The sequence below is a fragment of the Corapipo altera genome, unplaced genomic scaffold, assembly GCF_003945725.1.
Source record: "Corapipo altera isolate COAL_440 unplaced genomic scaffold, ASM394572v1 78, whole genome shotgun sequence".
In the NCBI taxonomy this organism is placed as follows: domain Eukaryota; kingdom Metazoa; phylum Chordata; class Aves; order Passeriformes; family Pipridae; genus Corapipo; species Corapipo altera.
In genome coordinates, this window is record NW_020884904.1 from 8771143 (window position 1) to 8794536 (window position 23394).

General features: G+C 39.9%; 1 protein-coding gene across 11 annotated transcripts in view; it reads right to left on the bottom strand.

The window, feature by feature from the left end:
- Positions 1-23394, bottom strand: part of BRSK2 (BR serine/threonine kinase 2) — a 312908-nt gene that overhangs the window by 40420 nt on the left and 249094 nt on the right. For 6 of the 11 annotated variants that reach the window (XM_027651234.1, XM_027651231.1, XM_027651232.1 and 3 more), the window contains exons 9-14: positions 20660-20691; positions 15126-15290; positions 14296-14393; positions 9087-9237; positions 5186-5251; positions 1231-1254 (exon numbers count right to left, since the gene is read on the bottom strand). In XM_027651234.1, the coding sequence (XP_027507035.1) occupies positions 1231-1254; positions 5186-5251; positions 9087-9237; positions 14296-14393; positions 15126-15290; positions 20660-20691 (536 nt within the window). The remainder of the gene's footprint in view (positions 1-1230; positions 1255-5185; positions 5252-9086; positions 9238-14295; positions 14394-15125; positions 15291-20659; positions 20692-23394) is intronic. The other 5 variants (XM_027651228.1, XM_027651236.1, XM_027651233.1 and 2 more) reach the window with 2 other exon arrangements.

Genomic DNA, 23394 nt, shown 5'->3' on the forward strand with positions numbered 1-23394 from the left:
TACTCCTCTTTCCTTGCTTACTCAAACCCCCCAAAAACCTAAACTGAATTTCAGGGTATGAGATCCCTGAAATTGACCTGAATTAATATGCAATAAGTGTGTTAAATTTCACCACTATTACTCTTGGGAGTCTAAAAGATACAAACTGTGCTTCCTTACTCCCTGATTTAGGGAATACGAATAGAATACCTTTGTTGTTTCACTGTCTTACAATCTCAAATGTGCAAATAATACTGTAACAGCTCTTACTTGGAATACTTATGCTTAAGTCAGAAGGTCTGCTCATGGTAATGACTGCTTGTAAGATGAAGCCTTACAAAGAGTACAGAGAAAGGAGCGCAGGTGTTGGTAACACACGCTTTGTCCTTTCAGTGCATACAGAGGGTGATGCTGAACAGCACCACCCTCCTTAATTGGCCAGTTATACTAGAGTTCCATTTATAAATGGTTTAGAAAGAATTAATAAATAGTAAAGCAAGCTACATGAGAAGTAAATGTTACTGGTGCTAATTAGCTTTCTCAAGAAGCTTTCACTATAGTCTGTAATGATATTACAATGGTTTTATTAAATCATTTATTAATATAATATTCTCCTTCTAAGTATTTACAAATGGAACTTTAATTTGAAGTGTGATTGCATTCTTAGTTGTACCTATATTGTCTTTATTGAAAATAAAGAGCTTTGAAGATAAAGCTGTCTCTATGGCCATCTGTTCACCTCTTAAGAAAACATTCTAAAAAGAGAGGGAATACCCAGCATTTTTTTAATAACACGGATGGGATTCAGTTTCATTTAAAAAAAAAAAAAAAAGAAAGAAAAAGAGAAGAAAAATGGATAAATTAGGATTAAAATTAACTGGAGGATACCAAACAGATACAAAAGTCCTAAACGGAGAAGGGGGTTTCATTCTCAGAAGGTGTCCTGGTACCTGCACAGTGTCTGAGGATAGTTATCTGTGCCCACAGACGTTGAAACAGAGGGACAAATAAGAGAACAAAAAAGAATCCTAAAAAGCAAATTATATGGAGTCTGAGTCCAACATGAAAGCTCACACACACAAAAGCACCAAAAATGCTTCTTCCCACATCTCTCTCTCTCTCTCTCCCTGCTGTAAAGCCTCATTCACTGAAGAGCATGAGCCTGTATTGTATTTGTAAATTGCAAATGAAAAGTTTCTCTACAAGATACAACAGGTCCCGCAACAGGAATAATCCAAAACTAGAGCTTACCCCAACGGATCAGCACTCGCCATCCTCGGAAAGGAAAAATGAAGAGAGAGGGAGAGAGAGAAAGAAAGAGAGAAGGGTGTGGAGGCAGGTGGAGAGAAGAGTAGGAAAAGCAGAGTGAAATACTGTTCGGAGAACTGAACGGTCATAATTATTGCCACCGGTGCCTATGTCTTCAGAGACCAGGAACACTAGGGGGACAGTTTAATTTACCAGAAAGTAACTTTTATCCCACTCACAATATTGCAGACCTTTGGCACTGGAGAATATGGAGAGGGACATGCTAAGGCTGTAAAAAAAAATTCCCAGCCAAATCCCAATTAAAGTAGTCAGCAGAGCAATGGGGTTCATACTTCATGCTGCATTTCTTTTCTGCCTCTTACAAAAGGCACAGTTACATCACACTGTTATCAAGAAAATTGGGTTTTTTAGTCCCCAGTTTGCTCAGTGCAGTGTCCCTCTGTCCCCCAAGCTGGCCTGGTAAGAAGTACTTTTTTGCCATGAATGAACTGTGAAACGTATTGGTTATTAAAGCATGCATTTCTGAGCCAGCCTGGGAGCCCAGGGTACAAGATTGTAGCTCAAGCTGTGAATCTGCTTTGATACTGCCTTATTAGTCATGATGGTCTTATAGTCAGGAATTCACATCAGCTAGAACATACCAGCTCAGCAACCCAGCACTTATCTCTGTGGATGCCATCTTGTGCTCCAGGATCTCATTTTTCATTTAAAATAAATTCAGTCTCTGGGTCTTATAGGTTGCAAAGGAAATCTTTCAAATGTGAATGGAGAATAAATCAATGATGCGCTGAAAAGAGTCTGAAAAAGCAGTTCTAAAAGCAGACTGAATCTCTGGCATGTTGACTTTGAAGGTTAGTGACAATTGAAAACTTCAGTATTCTTAATTTTTAACTACTAACCAACACATTCAAAATGGAAAAGAATAGTCAGGTTATTAAGTTTTCAGGGGTGTAGATAAGCAGTCTCAGGAAAGCGTCACCACCTTTTCACATTACCAAAGATTAGATTAGAAATAAAAAAACAGTTTGGTGTTATTAAGACAAATTATTTTCAAGTTGGATGCAATGCTTTTTTTCCTCTCTGTCATTTTCTCTCTCTCATTCTCTCCATTTTCAATAACAGGCTCCCAAGCTGCCAGAGCTACCTCTGGCTGGGTGAGAAAAATCCATTCTCCACAAGACAGTCTCCAACAGAAATGCCAAATTTAATATATGCCCAGTAGATTTCACAGTTTACTGTTCAGTGCAACTAGCCATGCCTCCAGTTACATCAACATTGCAAGTGCTTGGCTGGGCAACCAAGGCAGTTTTGAGAACAGTTAAAATGAAAATGTAGTTAGAATAGGACAAAAAAGCTGTAGTGCTATGCATTGATAGAGAAGTGGAAAGAAGCATTACAGTAAGTTCTTTTTCACGTGTCTGAGTGACACTCCATTTATATTTCAGTCTGGAGTGCAAATTTGGGTAAGATATAATTCATATATATACAAATATGCACATATTTCGGGACAAATGCTGTCCTCAATTGTACCTGTACAAATCTATCTACAGTGATGTAACGGAGAAGAGCAAATTGACACCCATTGTATACTGGAACCTGTGTGTATATTTATACAGAAAATACACCCATATTCATACATGCAGAATAGTAAAATGTAAATAGAATGGGTGCAGGAAGGTTCAATAATGTTTCTTTCAAGTCATTTTCCCAACTGGGAAAGCACTGAAGAAGTTAACAAAGAGAATGGAAAGCAAATTGACAATAGGGTAAAGAAAAAGGGAAATGAGGTTTAAAAGAAATGAACAATCCCAGGACACAATAGACCCAGAAGCGCAGACATGTGCATTCCCTATAATATTGAAGCAAGTGAACTACGGAGCTGCAGCAACCCAGATACAGAAGAAGAGAAGCACTGAAAGAGGGGGTGAAAGAAAGTCAGAAAGAAAAAGAAAAAGAAAGGGACAGTGGCCTCAGCTACTAAGACAACCATGTGCATCTAGAGGGAAGGGACCCTTAAAGATGCAGTATTCCTTTAAAAAAGATATCATAAAATTGGATAATTAAGCACTGGACAAAAATTTAAGGGCCACCCTGATTATCTGACACCATTTTGCTGGGGTTCACTTGGCTGCCTATCCCTTCTTTTCACGCGCAGATCTACAATCCAGGTTCTTCCCACCACTGAGGTCCTTCATTCTAACTCTTAGAAGTAGGAGGGAGGTAAGATCACAGTGAATATGATCCTCAAAAAACCAGCCTGGTCCTTGAATGAGCAGGACCTTGGGTGATCCTCATGCAGTGCTCTAACCTTCTCCTCCTGTTGTCTGAAAAATACCACCTTTGAGAGGGAGCACAAAATGCCTGTGTGGATTTAATAAATTCCCCCTGAAATTACTGAAGGGTCATTTCCTCTGCTCCTAACACAGCTGTAGCAGCTGCCAGAGATGGACAGAGGGACAAGGAATGGTGGTAGGAACATCTGCTGAAAGACCCCTCTCTTGTAACAGATAAAATTTCTGTATTTCTCTTACTGGACCTGACTTCTAATTACTGTGAAAAGGCTCCTATTTGGACTAAGTTTTAAGGTAAGAAGTTCCACATGTTCACGAACAGAACTTACATATAGGGGGAATCAGAGAAAGGAACAGGAATTTCCATGTCTATGCTAACAGTCCAGGAAAGCCCAGGCACTAAAGGCTGTATAACCACTACTTCCTCATGACTGTGGGACTAAGAGGCTGCTAATAGTTTAGGTCTAATCCTTGTTAGTATTTTGGCATCTTAAAGAGGGTGCTTTACACACTACATGAGGCACAGTCTCTCCTGCAGATGCATGATGTTCTACACTGTGGCAGGTTCAGGACTTGAAACACTGCCTTCAAAAGACTGTCTCAGCCTGCAAAAGGCCAAAACAGGGGCTGTCCCTCACACATCCTGCAAGTCTCCTGGGGCTTAAAGGCCACGCTTATCTTTAAATAGAAAGATTTTTATGAAAAAGGGAAACAGAAAGAAGAATGGTTTGCCAAGGTCATAGGTTCCTTTAAGGAAGCCATTGCTTCTCCCTTTTTTAATCATATGCCACACTCCTAACCTTTGGGTAAGCTAAGTATTTGTCCAAAATGTATAAGGATTACATTTTGATGTGGAGTTATCCATTGGAATGCCAGCTTTCAACACAGAGAAAAATTCTCTTCCTCTGAGACCAAAATTTTAGAAATAATATGTCCACTAAAAACCTTCCCAAAAGTCTAAGCTTTTTTTTGTGTTAATGGACCCACATAAGCCTACTTAAACTCCCTAAATCTGGTGGCCTGTCCGTCTTCCTTTGTGCCTCTATTCACAGTCAGGAGCAACCCTTTTTCTTATTCTTCACCATCTGTCACTTGAACTGTTAGATTAGAATCATCCTCCAAAAAGTCTTCTCTTCAATCATATTTTCCTCTTGTGTCCTTTGGGTAGTCTTAAGGAGTTTGTCTCCTATATATAGGTACTTAACATTTTGCTCTGTCAGACTGAATTTCCAGTTTCCTACCATTGCTGTCACTGACTCAGTTGTGCTGCTGTTTCTAATGCTGGGAGTGGAGCACTCTGGGCTTTCCTAGTGTTTTATATTCCAATCCTTCCCAAGGAAGTCTTAGCAAATACATCTTCTACCCTGGTTATCCTCACTCACAGCAGAACTGAACAAGAAATAGCAGTAGGATGAAATTTTTGTGGGGAAATCATTGATACAGTCCCAGGCTGCATAGGGGATAGCCTCAGAGGAATGGTACTACACAAAAACATATGTGGTGTGGGGCTGTAAAAAACCACCCTTTTTGCTTCTTTCTAAAGAGAGAATAGAACAGCTCTGTCCCCACACGGAGAAGGTAAGTACTGCATCTTTAAGGTCTCAGCAGTGAGGTAGAGGAGAGGAACATATTGTCAGTGTTTATACCTTTCTTCTTTGTTGAATTTGGGATTGGCTTCAGAGATATCCAGGCTTTTACTGAACATTGTTTTACTATGGCAGGAACAAAGCGAGAAAACAGAGTTACTACTGTGGACATTTTTATAAAAGAGAGTCACCTGAAGCAATGCTGGACACCCAGCCCCCCAACCCATCCTCCCCCTTTTAAGCAATGCTCTGAAAAATTTTTCCTTTTACTTTACAGCTACGGCTCACACCTACACAGTGCTGAAGTTCATTATCTTCCCCTGACTTCTGAGGTCTGAGATGACTTCCCCAATGCATACTTGTAAACCTTGCTCTCCTTTATCCAATTTAAAACCCAGGTACCATCTACTTTGTCACACTGTCCAGGGAAAACAGAACATGCCTGAAGGCATAAATTGTAAAGCATTCATTACTCAAAACTTTTCTAGGAGACCTCAAAACTAAGCACAATCTGGGAAAAGGTTAAAATCAGGCCATAGAGCCTCTTAGAGGAATGGTAATCCATTTTGTATTCTAATTTGTAGGGTCCATTACCACTTAACTCCCAACTCTCTTCCCTATACTCAGTGTATAGAGAAATACCCTTCTTTTTCATACTGGGTCTGAATCCCTGCAGTTTAGAAGCAAAATTCCCTATGCTTTAATAAAAGGGCAGCTCTCTGTAATATGTTTCACTGGTAATATGCTTCACTGTTTCACAGGACACTGCTTCCTAATGTTAGCTGATCCTTCGTGCAAGCTCTCCACTTAAATAACTAGAAGAAAATGAATAGTTAACAAAGCCCATTTTAGAATGGTTTTTGGACTCTCACAGCAAAGCTGCTGAAAATTTCTGGCATATCCCCAACAGATTCTAGCTCCCACGGAATTCTTCTTCGTCTGTGTGATTTTAACACAAGGGACAAAGTAGCTGGTGCTAAACTAAGCTCAGAAATCACCTCTTTTCTTTTGACATTTCAATGAAATACCAGATAGTCTGAGAGGTGGGGACACCAGAACAGCAGAAGCAATTAAGATATAATTACGAAGCCATTTAGTTGACAACTAGCAGGGAAATCCAAGAACTAACAAAACTTAGTCACCAGTTTTAGGGTGGCTAGAGTTTGTGCATACTAACTTTGTCATATAGATAGATTCAATGGAAAACACTTGGAGAGGTCAGCACAAGCATTTCAGGGAGCCCATAAGCTCAATAAGTATCCTTTGTGCTGAGTTCCCCTCATCTGTTATTCAAAACTAAGTCACTGAAGGACTATGTTTTTCACTTAATACTTTCTCAGCTTGTAGAGTTGAAGGCTGCCAAGTTTCAAATTTCAGTGGAAAGATATGCCCTAAACAAGCCAAGACCAGACCCTTGTAGGGCCCCCACATGGTTACCAAAAGCACAGTTCATCACACAGGCATGTAAACCAGAGGTTATAACAGAAATCCTCTCTATGCAAGCAAACATCTGTTTACTACTGTGATAGAGGATAGTAGGAATAAATCACAAGACACTTGGGTGTGTTTTGCCCCCTGGTTAGAGGTGTATCTTTGCCAGCTCAAGAAAGAAGCGATGGTTCTTTGTCTCTGGATGTTTACACAAATCATCTGTGTCTTAACAGGAAACCTGTTTCCATGGTCCACCTTCCTAGTACTGTAGGATAAAAGCACTGAATAGTCATCTCTTGAGACCAAATCATCTTAAGAAAGCATCCACCTCTGGGATCTAAACACTACTGCTGTAAAATCCACTGTCAGTGGGTCACTTCACAGAATATAATATGAGACTGGCCATTAAAAATCCCCTTTCTTGGTGGAAGGCACTTGTCATTTTATTACTGACTGTTCTGACAGATGGTGCCCCATCAGCAATGCATCGTCCCGAGACAATCCCCATGCAGTGGTGTTCGTTAATGAAGCCAGTTCATGTTATAAAAGACTGTGCTGCCAGCAACACAAAATGTGCTGTTGTCATCTGTGCATGTGGATGGTATGAATTATGGAAGCTCACACATGGAGTAAAATAACATCTCCCCTTTAACCCCTTCAAAAACAAGCACTACCATGGCCATCATCATCTGTCATGGTGTTATTACATCCCTTTTTCCACCCTTAATCACACCTTTATGTCCATTCCTGAGTTGTGGTATGCATTGTCCCGTATCTCTTTTGTGCCTGGCAGGTTTTGCTTCCTCCTTAAGCCACAGCCCTTCTTTATTGATATGTAGCCTGGATATGTCTCTGCTCTGAACTCAACCCAGACCTTTCGACTTCAATTGTTTCCTCATGTGAAGAATTGAGAGAGACATATAAAAGCAAAAGAAATACTTTGGACAGCAAAACACAGCTTTGCCTCTTCAGGCTTTTGAATCCAAAGTCAAAGATGAGAGCTGAAAGAAAAGGTTTCAGCTCTCAGAAAACTTTGTGATAAATCTAACACCTCCTGTTTGTTCCATCCTGTTGGACACCTCCTGTAAACAGATGCAGAATACTGCAACTCACAGGCAGCCTTGGGGTGGGGAAAAGTAATTTGCCTCTGTCTGGCTCTGGGAGCTTCCCAACCCATGCATCTACCAGGTACCAGATTAAACAGGGCAGGCTGAATAAGGAGTCAGTGTTGTGTTCATGCTTACTACTTTGAGGCCTATGAGGAACACAGAGCACACCCTGTCCTGAACACTTCCTTACCTCAGACCTCATTCCAAAGGAAATCACATATTCAAGACAGCTTTCCAACCTACACTACAACAAAAAATCTTTAGGGCAGTGTATCTCAAGGCCACATATTCAGTCTGAAATAAGTCCTAGCAGATTCTGGAAATCACCACTTTTTTGTCACTGTAGACAGAACTGCAACATTTGCCAGCAAAACTTTTCAGCAATTCTAGGGGCCTCTGCAGTATCTATGAAATTACTTCATGTTCTTCACCCAGTTCTCAGTCAGCAAAGGGAGCTTCTGGGCACAACAGGCTCTTTTTGAGCAGATCTTAAGAGATGAATGAAAAAAAAAGGCATATCAAAGCTGAAACAGAAGTTACAGCATCATTGTCATCATACAGATATGTAAAGTGTTCTTTTATATTGATTGATTCATGCAAGTGTGAAAACAAATGCATGTACTTCCCTTAGGCTAGTCATAGGGACTGGGGAAGCAAGGTCCATGGTTCACATAAGTGAATTTCTACAGTTCACTTACTCTCTCAGAACTTGCTTTAAGGAGACACCATTTCTGTCTGTTGTTTCCCCGTAAGACTGACACTTTCTTTGATAGAAAAGAGGTAAAATTATATATATTCCATCACTTTACAGGCATGTGGTAATTTATGTGGGTCAGATGCACGCTGGCTCTGACAGCACATTTCAGAGGCATTTGCAGATGTCTGGACAAGGTTTTTCAGATTCAAGCTGTTCTGATGACATGGAGGGTGGGGTTCATCTCATTTAACTTCAGGTGTCCAAAAGCTAGGAACCTAATCCAAGATAGTTACCTAGATTCCTGTTGTAGGCTATGGAGACAGAGAAGAACAAGCAGAGAATAATTTATCCTGTTTGACAGGACATATGTATCTGAGACCTTCCAAAGCCCTCATCTGCCCCCACTGCCTAGTCAGCCTGTATCGCAAGCTTAGACTGAATGCCTATGTTCCCCACAACTAAAAAGAGGTGAGATGAATCTTGCCCAGAGGACATGGTTTCCTGAGGAAGAGCAGCAAGCAAACAGAACCCTTGGGCCCCTGGCAGGACTCCTGGCCCTGTGTGCACAAGCGCAGCTGGTTGCCAGACCATGTTGCAAATGTGCTTGGAAGTTGTAACGAGTGCTGGTGCGAACAGGAAAGCTCCACAGCTTCTTTGTATGTATAACATAAAAGGGGGTAGCAAACCCAGACAGGCAGGACTCCTGGGTAAAGCAGAGACCCACCTCTGTCCATGTTGTGCCATTTCAATAGCTCTGCGAGCAGGGACTGGGGAACCGCCGTCTGTCACGCTGAGAACCTCCATCGACTTCCTTTCCGGCCGCCGCTTCCCATGCCTGTTCAGCATTGGGGAGTCCACACGCTTCCTGGGGGGATCTTTATGAAAAGAAAATGCTGTCAGCTGAATTTAGCTGTGATTTACCTCACACAGGTTGGTTAAATCTTCTCTCAACAATGTCACTCTTGCACCTCCTCTACAATGACAGATATCTTTATGAGGGAGATGAACATTTGCAGTCTCTCCCTTCTTCCAAACTTGCAAGCATTAAGACATAAGTTGCACTCTGTCTACACAGAGAAGGAACACTGCCCCTGCCCTGAACCTATGAGCACTGTAACATAAAGGTACAACTATACTGTAGCTTGCAGAAATTAGCTTACAAAGCTGATAACAGTAATGACAAGATGATACAACAGCATGGACTACAGCACAGGCTGTTAGCCAGAGCATAAGCCATCTAGGGATCTTGTGTATGCACTCAGGTTGCTAGACCTTGCCTTCAATGTTCCTGCTAGCTAGATTAAATGTGACACAAGGACATGGGTACATTCTGAACTCAGAATTGCATTCTGCTCTGGAAACATATCCTTTTTTTGCATCTTTAAGATTAGATTTCAGGTTTTTCCCAGTGATTTATATTTTTCCTTCTTCAGCATTGCAAATTAAACATGCTTGTCTACCTGAGATGAATCTTCAATGAGAACCACTAAAATTTCTCTCAGAGCTCATCATACCGCTTTTACTACTATAGTAACCAAAACGCTTTACACCTTTTACTGTGTAACAATTCTATGAGGTATCAAAGTGCTAGTTTAGCTTTGTGCAGTGAAAACTGAAGTATAAGAATGAAAGATTTAAAGGCATCATTCCTAAAGATTTTGACAAACATTTACTGACGTTCTGAGGAGCACTTAAATTGTTCTGAAAAGAGCCTTTAGATATCAAAATGCATTGCAGAAGGTGACTTGCCAAACAATACACACCTCCATGGTGAAGCAGGGAACCAAATGCAGACCTGCTGAGATGTTTCATTACTAACACCTCTCATGGCATCAAAAGAGTAAGAAGGAGCAAGGCAGAAAAAAATACAGAAGGATTTTCTTTCTTTTGCTTGGGCTATTTCAGTCCCCTGCCTCTGCTTATAGACACATTTTTAATTTTAGTGGAGAGTGACCACTTGTAAAAGAAGGCATCCTTCACTCCTGCTGTTAGAAAGAAGCTCACAGTGCCCAGCCCTTAAGGCTGCTTCTTCTGCCAGGATTCCTTTGCAAGACCAGAAATATCATATTTGACAATTCTACCTCTACTGCGTAGTCCTTATTATCCTGCTCTCCTCACACCTCCCCCATCTGCTTGTTTCTTCTTCCTTTTTCTCATGTCATGTTTTTTAGAACAAGATCTCTTTAAGGTAAAGTTTATTCTTGAAACAATGAGCAAAAAGATGGCTCGAATTCAAATGGGTCAGTGATAACAACTGACCCCATTAGTTAGCGATAACAACTGCATAAACCAAGTATTCTTTGTATTAGCAGTAATAATGTTCCTGTTAAAAATAATTAGGAAAAAAGTACAGTTGTATATCACTCAATTTCAAACTAGGCCCAGTAATAAAGAGATAGTAGAAAATGGTAGGGACAATGAATTCTAGACAGGAAAAATAAAGAGGGCATAAAGTTGACAGAAAAGCAAAGGGAAATAAACCAAATAAAGCATGTGTGACTTCAGCTGCATACGTGTAAGTGGTCAAAAGAAAGCTGGGGTAAGGTTTATCTTTCAAATTCTTGCTTCTTCAAGTAAGTTGAAAGCATAAGAAAGTATAAGAAAGAATTCATGCCACAGAACACTGCTGGTATCATAAGTGTGATTAGAGTTGAGTAACACACATGTGGAGAGTATATATAACACAAAATTGATATAAGTTTTGCAGCAGGATATCAGATATTAGAAAGGAAGGTAAAAGAGTGCAGTTTAAAAGAAAGGAGGAAGAAGCAAGATGAAAAAAGCATCTAGTGTCAAAAGAATGGAGATGGATAAGTTCAAACTGCATCGATGCTAGTTAACAACAGAGGTTAAACAAGAAAGATGGAAAAAGGCATGAAAAACATATTATGAACATGTATTTTAAAAGGCAATTTGATCCAAGCATGTTCAAAACAGAAGACTTTAGCAAATAGAAATTCAGCCAAATGACACTTACAAAAGTGACAGGCCAAACAGAAGGTGGACTTTAAAAGACAGCAAAGAAGAAATTTGAAGAGGAATTAGCTAAAGACTTTAATGATGGTGTTTTGTATAGCCATCAGAGAGAGAAAGCTCAAGAGAAGGACATTAGCCAGAGGGATCATAAGGGAATCAACAGAACAATTAAGGAGGAGAAGGATATCACTAACAAGCTAAACGTTTCTTTTATATCAGTCATTGCTGCTTAAGATGCTGGAAGATATTGATTTCCAATCTATACTTTGAACTATCAAAGAGAGAGAGTAAGCAAAAAGACCAGATGGTGAAATGCATCTATAAATTCAGGAACAGCAATTCACAAAAGTTGGACGAAAAATATATCCAGAAACTTGCATGAATTGAGCTTCTAATAAAGGTATTTGATACCTCTTTAAAATTGGCTACACTCCTACATTATACATAGCTGAGAGTAGCAAGTATTGTATATACTTTTTAGAAGGGTCTGATTAAGAAATGACAGGGCATCATCACTGTCAAGTCTAAAGATACTAAAGAAATAGTTAAATACACAGCCATCCTGTCATAATGACTAAAGTGGTGTCATACAAAAGCAGTAGATTTTTCAGAAGCACAGGAACTAAAAATAGGAAAACCTCCATTATTTGCCCTTCTCTTCTTGACTCTCTGGAAATATTCCACGTGGCGAAAAAACATCACGCCATAGTAAAGATCTGTGATAGTACTGAGGATGTAGTTTCCTTTTATTTCACATCAAAAAAATGAAGCCATTCCCAAAGATTTTTACAGAAGAATACAGAATCATATATGTAATGATCCAATTATAAATCCACCATCTCATGGAAGGTGGGAAATAAAAGTTCAACTTCCAAGTTTGGACAAGGCACCTATATCCTATATATCTGTTCTGGCCAAATCTCTTGTTCTCTGGTTTATTAAGAAACTTCACCCCACAAAAGCCTTTTCCTCAAGGAGACATTAGTTGACATTCATTCGTTTTACTGAGAACTTTCTCATTCCTATGTTTTCAAGTAAAGAAAATGGAGCTGCACTTGAAAAACATTGGAAGTGACCCTTCCCTGCCTCTTTGAAAAAACTTTATACAGCTGAAACAGACAAAAGGGACACCAGAAGAGAGGGCAAGCCTGAGCTGGCCATATTTTCACCTGGATCTGTCCTTTCTGAGACCTAATATGCCAAGAAATATGAAAAAAGCACAGTGCTCTCAAATGCTTTGTTCTTTTTTGGCAAGACCTCAGACAATGCACAACTCTCAAGAACATGATTTTTTCAAGCCTCTATTATTAAATCTGTTACTTTTTCTCTGCTTTTCTTTGTTTGTGCAAGGCCATTGCTAATGGCTAATGATGAGATATTAATCAGACACATGACTGTTCCTAATTAAACCTTGCCCCATGTTCTCAGAGATACTGCTGGGAACAGAGGATGTGGAAATCCCCTGTGGAAGAAGAAATACAACCTACAAACACTCAAAGAATAAAGCTCAAATGTGCTGGTGAGGCACAATGATATATACAGAGCAGTGTTTCCCTCTCAGGAAACATTTTCACTCTGTTTACAAAAATACCATAACAGTGGAGCATAGTAGTTCAAATCATGGAAATACTTTGGCATGTGGAAGAGAGATACATGATGTATTTAGGGCATAGCTACATATTCCCTTACATGCTGGATATGAAGATTCTACAGTCACCTTGCTTCTTAGGACAAAAGCATTTCTAAAACAAGATGATGCTGTCCTTACATGGCAGGATAATCTGTTTGAGTCAAAAGCTGATTAGTAAAGTGCTAGATGACAAACTGCACTGAGTAAGGGGCTTTTGACCACGGGACCTGCAGCCGGCACATCTACTCATCTTCATCAGGATCCCCACTAACATGTTCTCTGTAGCTCCATCGAGGTAGGAGTTTAAAAATTGCTGTGTTAACTAAGAACTTTTATCTCTTCTCCCACAGAAGAGATTCTCCTGCAAAATTATAGGGCCTGGAGCCTGGAACTCGGCTAAGGTAATAATTCAATGGAGCATTAACAAATTTACAGTGCAATATAGCATTGCCCTGTAGGCCTGTAAGATTCCAGGCTTTCCAGGGAAAAAAACCAGCACTTTACTTCTAGTCTTAAAGTGCTGAAATACAATACCTGAAAATTACAACACTGCTATGTAAAAATGCTATTTCAGATCATTGCTAGAAGTGACTAATCCTTTATTAAACTTCTGTCACTCTGCACAGCAAGAGTCACTTATATAGTTAGCTCCTTGGAAAGCATTTTTCCTGTTGATTAGTGAAGTCCTTGGTGATCAGCAGCACCCTAAAATATCAATGAATAAATAGAAATAAAGTGGTATCACAAGAGCTTTACAAGATGTATAATCTTACTGCACGTTAAGCTTTTAAAATCTAAGTCTAAAAACATGGGAGTTTGATTTATGTACTATAAATAGCTAAGTGATATTATTCATATTTTCAACAGTGTATGTATTCATTTACAGAAGAGAGAATGTATACACGTGTAACTGCATAGAGATGCACTGCTACACAGTCTCATTGGCTGAAGTTCATGAGCAGCATTTCTGCAATACTGCACGTAGATTAGTAACTAGAAAATTCTGCCACTAGATTATACTGCTCCTAAACCGAATCTGTTTGCATATAGACAGCTTGTGGGTCCACAGCATACTTTTTAGGGTCTCATTTAAGATCTGCTTGGATGTTTCTGCACTGTGAGACAGACATGTCCTGAGAAACAAAGCCTTTGAATTCAACCATGAAACAGACATGCCTTCCCCGGGTTGAGGATTCTCACACCATTTCAGTGGAGATGTAACAGTTATGCTAGACTTTGGGTTTATATTAAAATAAAATTTAAAAAAAAAGGTGAAGAGGAACTAGTTGAGATGGGTTCTTGGTGACTGAGGTCATATCTGTAGTACCTATTTCATTTCTAGGGGGAAGATCCTCATCTTCATGACTAGGATACCTCTCCTTCCGGTCAAGCAGAAGAAAATAAATCATTTTTTCTTGGTTTTCCCTGAAAAAAAAAAGAAAACGAATCTTTACATTTGGAAAGAAAAAAACATCAACATGTAGATAAACCCTTTTCATCAAATGAATAGTTACAGTTATTCTAAATAAGTTGGAAATAGTCATGTACCTGCCAGCAAGATACACAACCCACAAAGCTTTTGAGACCCTTGCTGTCTCCAACAAGCAGCTAGTGAGGAAAGGAAATACGATTCCTATGTTATACACACAGAACAGAGGCACAGGACAGACAAGGTAATGTGTCCACGGGAAGTCCAAACCAATAGTGGCAGCAAGACAGGTCTGAGCCTCTAAACGCTCTTTCTACTACGTGTCCCTCTTAACACCTCAGGAAATACACCAGCTGTTAGGCATAGGCTTCAAATAAATAAAAATCTGCCAACAAAGGCTTATCCAACACACATAACAGCAAGGATACCTCCCCGTCTGGACTGTACAGCCCATCTTTTAATGAATTGACCTGGCCTGGTAGCAAGGGAAAAGATAGCACCATGCCTTCATTGCTGGTCAGGCTGTGAGCTTCTGACCCAGGGAGCAAGAAAGGCTCAGTGCTTGCTCCCAACACCTCACCAGCAAATGAGCAGCCAGAGGGTGAGGAGTTGCTACCAGTCACTCACAGAGAGAGACACCAGTTACAGTGCTCTCTACCTCTCCCCCACTTTATTAGCATCCCAGTCCCTGGACACCCAACTGATATGAAGACTGAGCAAGTGCTTACTCTTCCGACAACAAGTCCTGTAAGAGTTTATTTCGGTCGCGGAAGCAGCCTAACGAGTGCATGCTATCTAACACGTCTGGATCAATATCCTCCAAGGAAGGGAGAGAACGAATCTGCACCTTTCGAGGGATTGGTTGCTCTGGTTCTGGCTCATTCTTACCCCCTCTGCAGAGGAAAGAAGATGAGAGGGAGAAAGGGGGAGGGAAAGAAGGAGAGAAAAGAAACATGAGTCACAAATGAACCCATACTCTGAAACATAGCCTGCAGCAACAGATGGAAATAGCTTGCTAAATTCCCACTGAGAGACCAGAGCTCCCAACCAGACAGATACTTTTTTCAGAAGAAACTGTCGTGAAGGCTAAGATTGACCAGGAGCTTATGGATTTGGGTCTTTAACGAGAAATGTCTGCATTCAGTCAGGGAGGCAGAAGAAACTTCACTTACCAGTGCCCTTATAATAGAAGTAGCTGTTCAGCATCCTAAAGCTGAACATTTACAAAACCCTACGTGGTTTTAGAGATGTTCTCTCATCAGCAGGCCAGACCTCAGACTATCAGGCTGAAAAATGCAAGCTGAGTGATTCTCTTTCAAAGAAGGAGCTCTGAACAAACCATCACTATTTTTCACCAATTCTGATTCCAACTGGCATTGCAGCAGTTAATGCTTCTAATGTGATTAAGAGATCTCAGTGTTCAGGTTCCCACTTGACATGCTTTAAAAGGTTTTTGGGGAAACTAGGCTGCTTAATTACATGCCCAAATATGACAATCTCTGCTTCTCTTCAGATATGCAGATTCGAAAATTCTGGCTCAAGTGTGGTGCCCGAGGTCAGTGGCAGACCTCAGAACACAACACTAGCAGCAGAACATTTTACTCTTTCAAATGTACTTAATGCAGGCTTTCTGCACAATTATCTCATCCCATTCACTAGGCTCAGGCAATATTGATTATTCATTGCAATTAGAGGCCCTGACTGTAAGAAACAGGTCAGGGTGTCAGGGTATTATAACTGCCTAAAGGATATGCAGACATTCTGAATATCCTTTGATTTTATTTTGATAGGCAGCAAGCAATTTATGTAAACTCTATCCACCTCAAGAGGTGGGTTTGGTGGTGGTGGTGGTGTTTTCGTTGCAGAAACAGTCCACCCTGAATCTTTGCTATTTCTCAATGGATGCCTTGTGCAATGTCAAAGTTTCCCTGCTCTGTGGGTCCTCCCTTTCCTTTATGTGATTCAAATGTGTGACTCCAGGTACATGCTGGGTCCAGGCTCCCATGTGGTAGACAAGAATCAGGAAGATTTAAAGTGTATTTGCTGTTTATGGAGTAAATGTCTGTGTTTGGACAGGAGATTCTTTCTGATGCTGGAAGAAATAAGGCGGACACAACTTGTGAAGTTACTTGCACAGCTTAACATCTTGAGCTGTCCAAACATCTACACAGAAAAAGAAGTTCCAATTTAAATGTCCTTAATTTTTCTTGTGTAAGTTAGAAAGCAGCTCTGGTAGGATCATACATATGAGCTTGAGGTTTCAGCCAAAAAGAGGGCCAATGTAGATTATTTCCTCCAAGTTAAGAAGGCAATACTAAGTCATAGTAGCCAAGACAGGACAGTTACATGCTGGGGCAATCACAGGAGATTGTTGGATGCTATTTGCATTTTGTTTTTAAGCAAGCTGAAATGCAGTTGTGAGGCATCTGCTCTGTTAACTGTTTGTGGGACATCACTTGCAGAAATATGGCTTGGAAATTTTCGTTTTATCTTCTCTCGAAGCAGTGAAAATGTGCTCAGCCCTTCCTTGATATATGTCATGGAGTCAGACTGTGGTGTACATTACATGGGCCATGACAACATGGGTCAGATCCCACTTCTCTTACAATGGGCACTCAGACACATCATTCTCAGTTTTATTCAGTTTGGGGGACTGGAAGCAGAATATACAGGACACAGAAAGAATCTGTTTCTTGGGATTCGTTCTTGTGTACCAAACCACTAAAACACAGCTTCTGATGCCCCCTTTGAGACTCGCAGAAGTGTCTGTGTCTTCTAAACCGCCACCATGGTCCTGAATCTAAGAGCTAGATTCAAAAATCCTTGTTCAACTAAAGAAACATCTTATTCCTTGTAAGAGATCACTACTCTTACCTCTTAGAATCAGGATCTAGCTCTCAGCAGGTAATAAGCAATGATTAGATCATAACTTTGCACTACTAAAGACGGCAATGACCTTGTCATTAAGATAAATTCTTGCAGGATGGACCTTTGAAAGCAGCCGAGTGTTTTTGGTTTTCAGTGATCTACAATTCACTTCTGAAAAGTACTGACTTAATTAATCAATCATTATGTTACAAACAGATATCCTTAAGGTAATTTAAAGACATTAAAAATAATTATTGTCTCTGAAAATTTCCAGAAAATCTGGGTTTCCTACTAGTCACCCTAGTCCACAGCAAAATAGAATTTGCAAGCTTCTTTTGCATCAATTGGCATGGGAGCCATTTCTAGACGACAACACAGCTTGCCATCTTCTGTGCACTGGAAAGTGGCACGTCCTTATGCTCTGTACCTGGTCAGCCTCAGACATAGGCAGGAATTTTCACATCTCCTCATCAGGTACAAGTAAAATCTGCAAAGAGGTGTCTCGTCATTTGACAACGCAATTCAGTGCTTCAGGAAACAAAAATCACTGGGTCTGGGCTGTGATTGGCATGACTGTAATGCCTGTTCCATTTTCAGTCTAGCAGAGAGTGACAAATTTGTTGCATTTCAGCCCACACAGACATCAAACAATGTCACACGATGAATACTGCAAATCACATATATTTTTTTAAAGGCCCACATGAACGTGATTGCTGCTTTAAAACCCACCCTTGTTTGTGAGGATCGGTGCATACAACGGCTGTGATTCCTGAGGAGGGTGGACTTTTTCAGTCTCTCCATGAAATTCTCTCATGAATCTCAGCGAGACACCCATTTGCGTCAGTGCAAAAGCAAAGCAGAACCAGTACACTTATTCTTTATCTTGCTTTAGTAAATGTGGTACCTTCACAATTAGGGCAATAACTCAGTGTTACAGGAGTATGCATTTGCCACAACAGCTAATTTTATTTGCCCTCTTTCTTTATTAAAAAAATGTGAGAATAACTGCTGTTTATTTTCTGGCTTATGATAACCTACGTTAGAGGTAAAAATAAATTATTTCAATTATAAAGGCTTGAAAAACCTCACTGAATTAATTTGGGTGGGAGAGCAAGAAGAACTGGAGGTTGCTGATGAAAGGTTTCACTTTGATTTCTTTTTCCTTTTTTAGGCTTGTGAATCATGATTTCAACTTTCAAGACCTCTTTCTCTGTCTCTCTTAGTCTGCAATTAAATCTTTTCCTCAGTTTTACAGTAGCCTTAATATTTATTTGAAGAATTAAGTGAAATCACTTATATATTCTGAGTACAACTTTCAGGTCAGTAACCTATATATGACAAAGGATGAAGATTTTACATAGAATAGCAGGTGAAATAAAGGAAAAAATTTAAGAGATGAGCAAAACAGTCATAGAATAAAACACTTATAACCCCCCCCTTCTCTGTCAGCATCAGTATTTCCAGGAAAAATGAATGCAAAGAGGCTGTGAAACATTACCAGATGATAGTAGCTGAGTTTTGGAGGTGGCAGGGTTATTCACTAACTAAAATTAGTCACAGGAGGTTAAACTCCTAAGGTCAATCCATGCCCAGTATAGAGAAAATGAGAAAGAGACTCATTAAAAAAGCTATTTTGAGCAGAAACTTCTGAAGAGATATGTGGAAGAGCTTTTCTCCACTGACTACACTGGGAGTCTAGGGGAGACTTGCTTTTGCAAAACTCAGTTTCTACTTCTGAAAACAGCCTCAGATGATATTTCCCTTGACACAGTTTACTCTGTCAATCATCAAAGAGTCTGACCTTCATTGAGAAGTACATGAAAATGTTCAAATGCTTATGTCTGCAAAGAAAAAAAAATATTCAAATTCTAAATACAGAATAAAGTCATGAAATAATACTGGTGTAATTGTGCATGAGAGCCTGGGACAACAGTCTTTCAACAGGTGAAAATTTCCAGGCAAAAATTTGAGGAGGGTTAGAATAATAATATAAGTGATCAATAACTTTTCATTTTATTTCCTGTTCCAGTTCTGATTAAAGCAGAGAGAGAGCCAGCTGATTTCACTCCAGGAAGAAACAGAGTGGATCAGCTGTCCAATCTGATGTAAACAGCATTTACTTCTGGAATTGCTAGTAAAACATTATAGGAGAGATTTCACAGATTACAATTAGAGATTTTCCCCCTCCATTTCTTCTAAGTTTATCCACGAGAGTTTAAAAAAAAAAAAGTACCTGCTGCAAACAACACTTGTGCCCTTCCTTGGTTTAAAAAGGTGCCATGTCTGGTTACTGGAGAGCGTGAAAAAGCCATGGGCAGAGTGCTGCCACCATTACAGGCGAACTAAGTTTTTTCTTAGTTCAAATGTTTTCTTAGCTATCCAACAAACCATTGAAGGTCCTCAGGTTCTATTAAAAATAAATCCAGAGGTGAACATTTTCCATAACATAGAATTAGAGAAAACAAATACAAAAAAAAGTGGTTGCTTTTTTTTTCTTACTAGTGACAGGCTTATGTATCAGTTCATATCATCCTTGAGTATTTCTCAAGAGCAATGATAGGATTATGAAGGTAGGACTTCCCTTACCACCCACCTGGGAAATGTTGACCCTGAGAAACATGTATCAAAGCATCATTTCCTTGTTTAATATGTGAAGTAGTCTCTTCAGTTTGATTAGGTTATCATCAGTATAAAAAAGTTATTTACTTAGGTTTCTTGAAATACTATTAAAGCTACACAGAGTGCAAGGCCACTTTTAAAAGCCATCAATCTTTCTTATACCCAAACCACTAGACAGGCGTGTACTTTTCTCCCAGACCTCCTGTTTCACTGTCAGGACTGCTGTTTTTAATCAAGCCACAGAACTACTCTCGCATCAACAGGTTACAAGGTCAGAAGCAGCCTCTTAGCTTGCTATGAAGAAGGAGCAGGGATTATGAGACAGAAAACCTCTTGCTCACAGGTGCTTACTTATCAATATCATCATTTTTGTTTCTACTTCAGAGAAAAGCCAAGATGCCAAGAAAGAACAAAAGAAAGCTTTCTTGTCAAGAAGATAGTACAAGGGATTGTCTGCAGCACTTGGATAGCAAACTAAATATGGCTGCTAGTTGCAGGGGTTTTTTTGCTGATCACCTGCAAGTATCTCTTTAACACAGTAAGTTGCTGTGCTATTTCAAACAGTTGCTAGCCACTGTACATATGGTATACATAGAAGAAATTATATGAGTAGCAAAGGGTTAGAAGAAAAAATTAAAAGTCTTTCTGTCCTTTGCCCCTTTTCCCACCCGGGTGAAACCTGCTTTCAGACTCCAGTCTCACTCTTCAGAAATCATTTCAATATCAGAACCAATAATGAATGCATACAAAAATGAATTGAAAAAATGTTACTTACATATACCATATGTGTTTCTGAATATGTTCTAACTGTAAAGGAAAAGAAAACAAGGGAATTAGTGCTGTAAAACAGAAAAGGTAACTCCATAAGACATCCTTATTCAAGTAAGTTCAACATTTCAGAGTTGGATCTGTGCATACCAGAGCTGCTCATCCTCACCCATCCCACTGAAAATAAGACCATAATTCCAAACATAATGGGTCAGTCAGGAGCAAATCCCAGGAAAATGTTAATTATGAGGCTTCACAGGCAAGTGTTTTGGCAATTTAAGTTTTTCCCTTCCCTCTATTATTTAACCAAAGCTAACAAACTGCTCCTTTCTGAATGTGCATAAGAGCTAATTTTTTATACTTAAAGTTTATTTCTAGTTTCGTTTTGGAGAAAAAGAGAGATAGAAAGAAGAAAATAGGTTCAAACGGATAATGTAAATAAACAAAATAATTTGTGCATGTGTGAGGAGAACTTTTGCCAGGACCCACTCTTGATTGGTTTCACATTTATCATTAAAACCTTAGGACCAAGCAGACTAAGGCTCTATGTCATTTACTGATCCCATACCTGAACACCAGTCTGCAATTTTATTTTACTTTCCTCTTTCCTCTTTCGCATATGAGTATTTTACCATGCAATGAAGGACTGATCAAAGCTAAACAGTGGCCTTGTCCACCTATGGAAGGCAGATCCCAGCAAACGTTACACGATGACCATGTTTTCCCATGAGTGTGGGGAAAAGAAAGCAACATGCTTTTTCCAAGAGAAACCCTTAACAGTAGAAAGAACAGGAGGTTCATATGACATACTTACAGCAGAACATTCCTAATATGTTGTGTTTTAATCATAATCACAGCAGAAAAGAACTTTTCATAGATGTCCAGGGATTATGCGGACAATATTTTTCATATTCATCACTATGAAGCACCTTTGTATGAGCAGAACAATATGCACATTCACTGCACACAGGCTTGCATTTGTGCAACATGCAGGTGAAAGGCAGGAGAGAAACTCAAGTGCTAACAGCTATCAGACGAAATCACAGACCCATTAAAATGGTCAGGAAGAATGGAGAGAGCTGTCTTGCTTTTATTATATTCCACTTTGAGAATGAGAATTGGAGAAAAAAAAAAAGAGGAACAGATAAACAACAAAACCTCAGAGATACAAAGTAGATGTCTGCCACAGACAGCAAGGAATCAGAGCCCTGGTGCTATGGAACAACAGCTCCACGTCTGAGAAACCAGGAAGATGTGAGTTTGGCTCTATGTGATAATTTTTTCTAAGTGAGACAGGGCTTTTTCCTGTCTCACAGGAAAAGCAACAGGAGAATGCAGCTTAGGAAAGCATGACAGGAGGCTGGAGGGAGAGCATGAGACAAACAGCCTCCTTTAAAACCCAGACTGTATCAGCACTGCAGTCAGAGGTGCAGTTGGCACTTGCATATCTAGCTGTCTTCTAACCAGCCCAGGTGCTGAGAGCATCAATTTCCCCCAGCACACACATCCACGAGCCTGGGCAGACTTGCACAGTTTCCAGCTGTGGCCTCAGCTCTGTCACATTAATTCTCTTCATCACAATTCCCCTTGCATTAGGTAGTCCTTTCATCCCCGCACTATTATGACCAAGGTGGAGTATTCCTGACACACTGCCATCTCCTGTCAAGACAAAGCTATGCATTATGAGAGTTACCCTAAAAGCCTGGAGACACAGCCCTCTAACTTATGGTTCTTTGGAAGTTGAGGTACAACCCCAGAACATAAGAAGAGTCTACTTTGTACAGCTTCCACGGGACAGAATTTTAGCATTGTCACTTATCAGGTCTATAGTTCTGTGAGGATCTGCTAAGGAGTGTACTGTACCTCCTGTGCTTGGTAAACCAGCCTAAGAGATGCATATCTACTTGTTATTTCCTATACACCACGTAGAGGGTTAGAGACATTAATGATTTCAGACAACATGCAGATGATACAGCTACATGATGTCCAAGCCTCTTTCATGCTTGGTTCTCCTGCTGCATTTTCTGTCTCCATGGGTCACGGTGTTCTTGTGTGCCTGTGATATGTGGAAATGACATGCCAAAGCAGACAACAGCACTTCACTTTCTGAGTCAGAGAGGGGGAATAAAAGAGGGTCACCAGTTCATGTCTCAGTCACAGAACCTCTGGGCTCCTTCAGAGAAGATGTCAGAGAAATCCCTTCTGCTTATCCCTGTTGATCAATCTCCTTCAAGCTAATGAACCCATAGCCATTTTTCTGAAAGAGAAGCCCTGTAGTACCCTGATATACATTTGAAGGTGTATGACAGTTCTCATGGCTGCTGTTTACCTACATATCTGCCATTCAATCCACACCAAAACCATTGCTGTGAAGTATGCTGGGATATCCCAGATATGAAAAGTATTCTACAAATCCATTTTCTATGCTGATTAAAACATAATTGCATTGAAATGTTATTACAAGTGTGCTTGCTGCTGCCAACATTTTCACTACTGTTTTAAAGGTAATTAATTAATGCTTTGTTGCTTTTCATCTGCATTAAAGTGACAGAAGGGTTATGGGAGGGCGATTGGTTTTGACAAGGAGAAGTCTGTATGCTTTTTACTATGCAGTGTAGGGGAGGGAGATACACAGTGGGAGCTAATCTCACTCCTCCTGCCTTCATTTAAACACAATGTTTAAATGCATTTAAGTGACGAAGGCATTTAATAACCCTTCCCAGAGGGTTCTTCTTGCTGTTT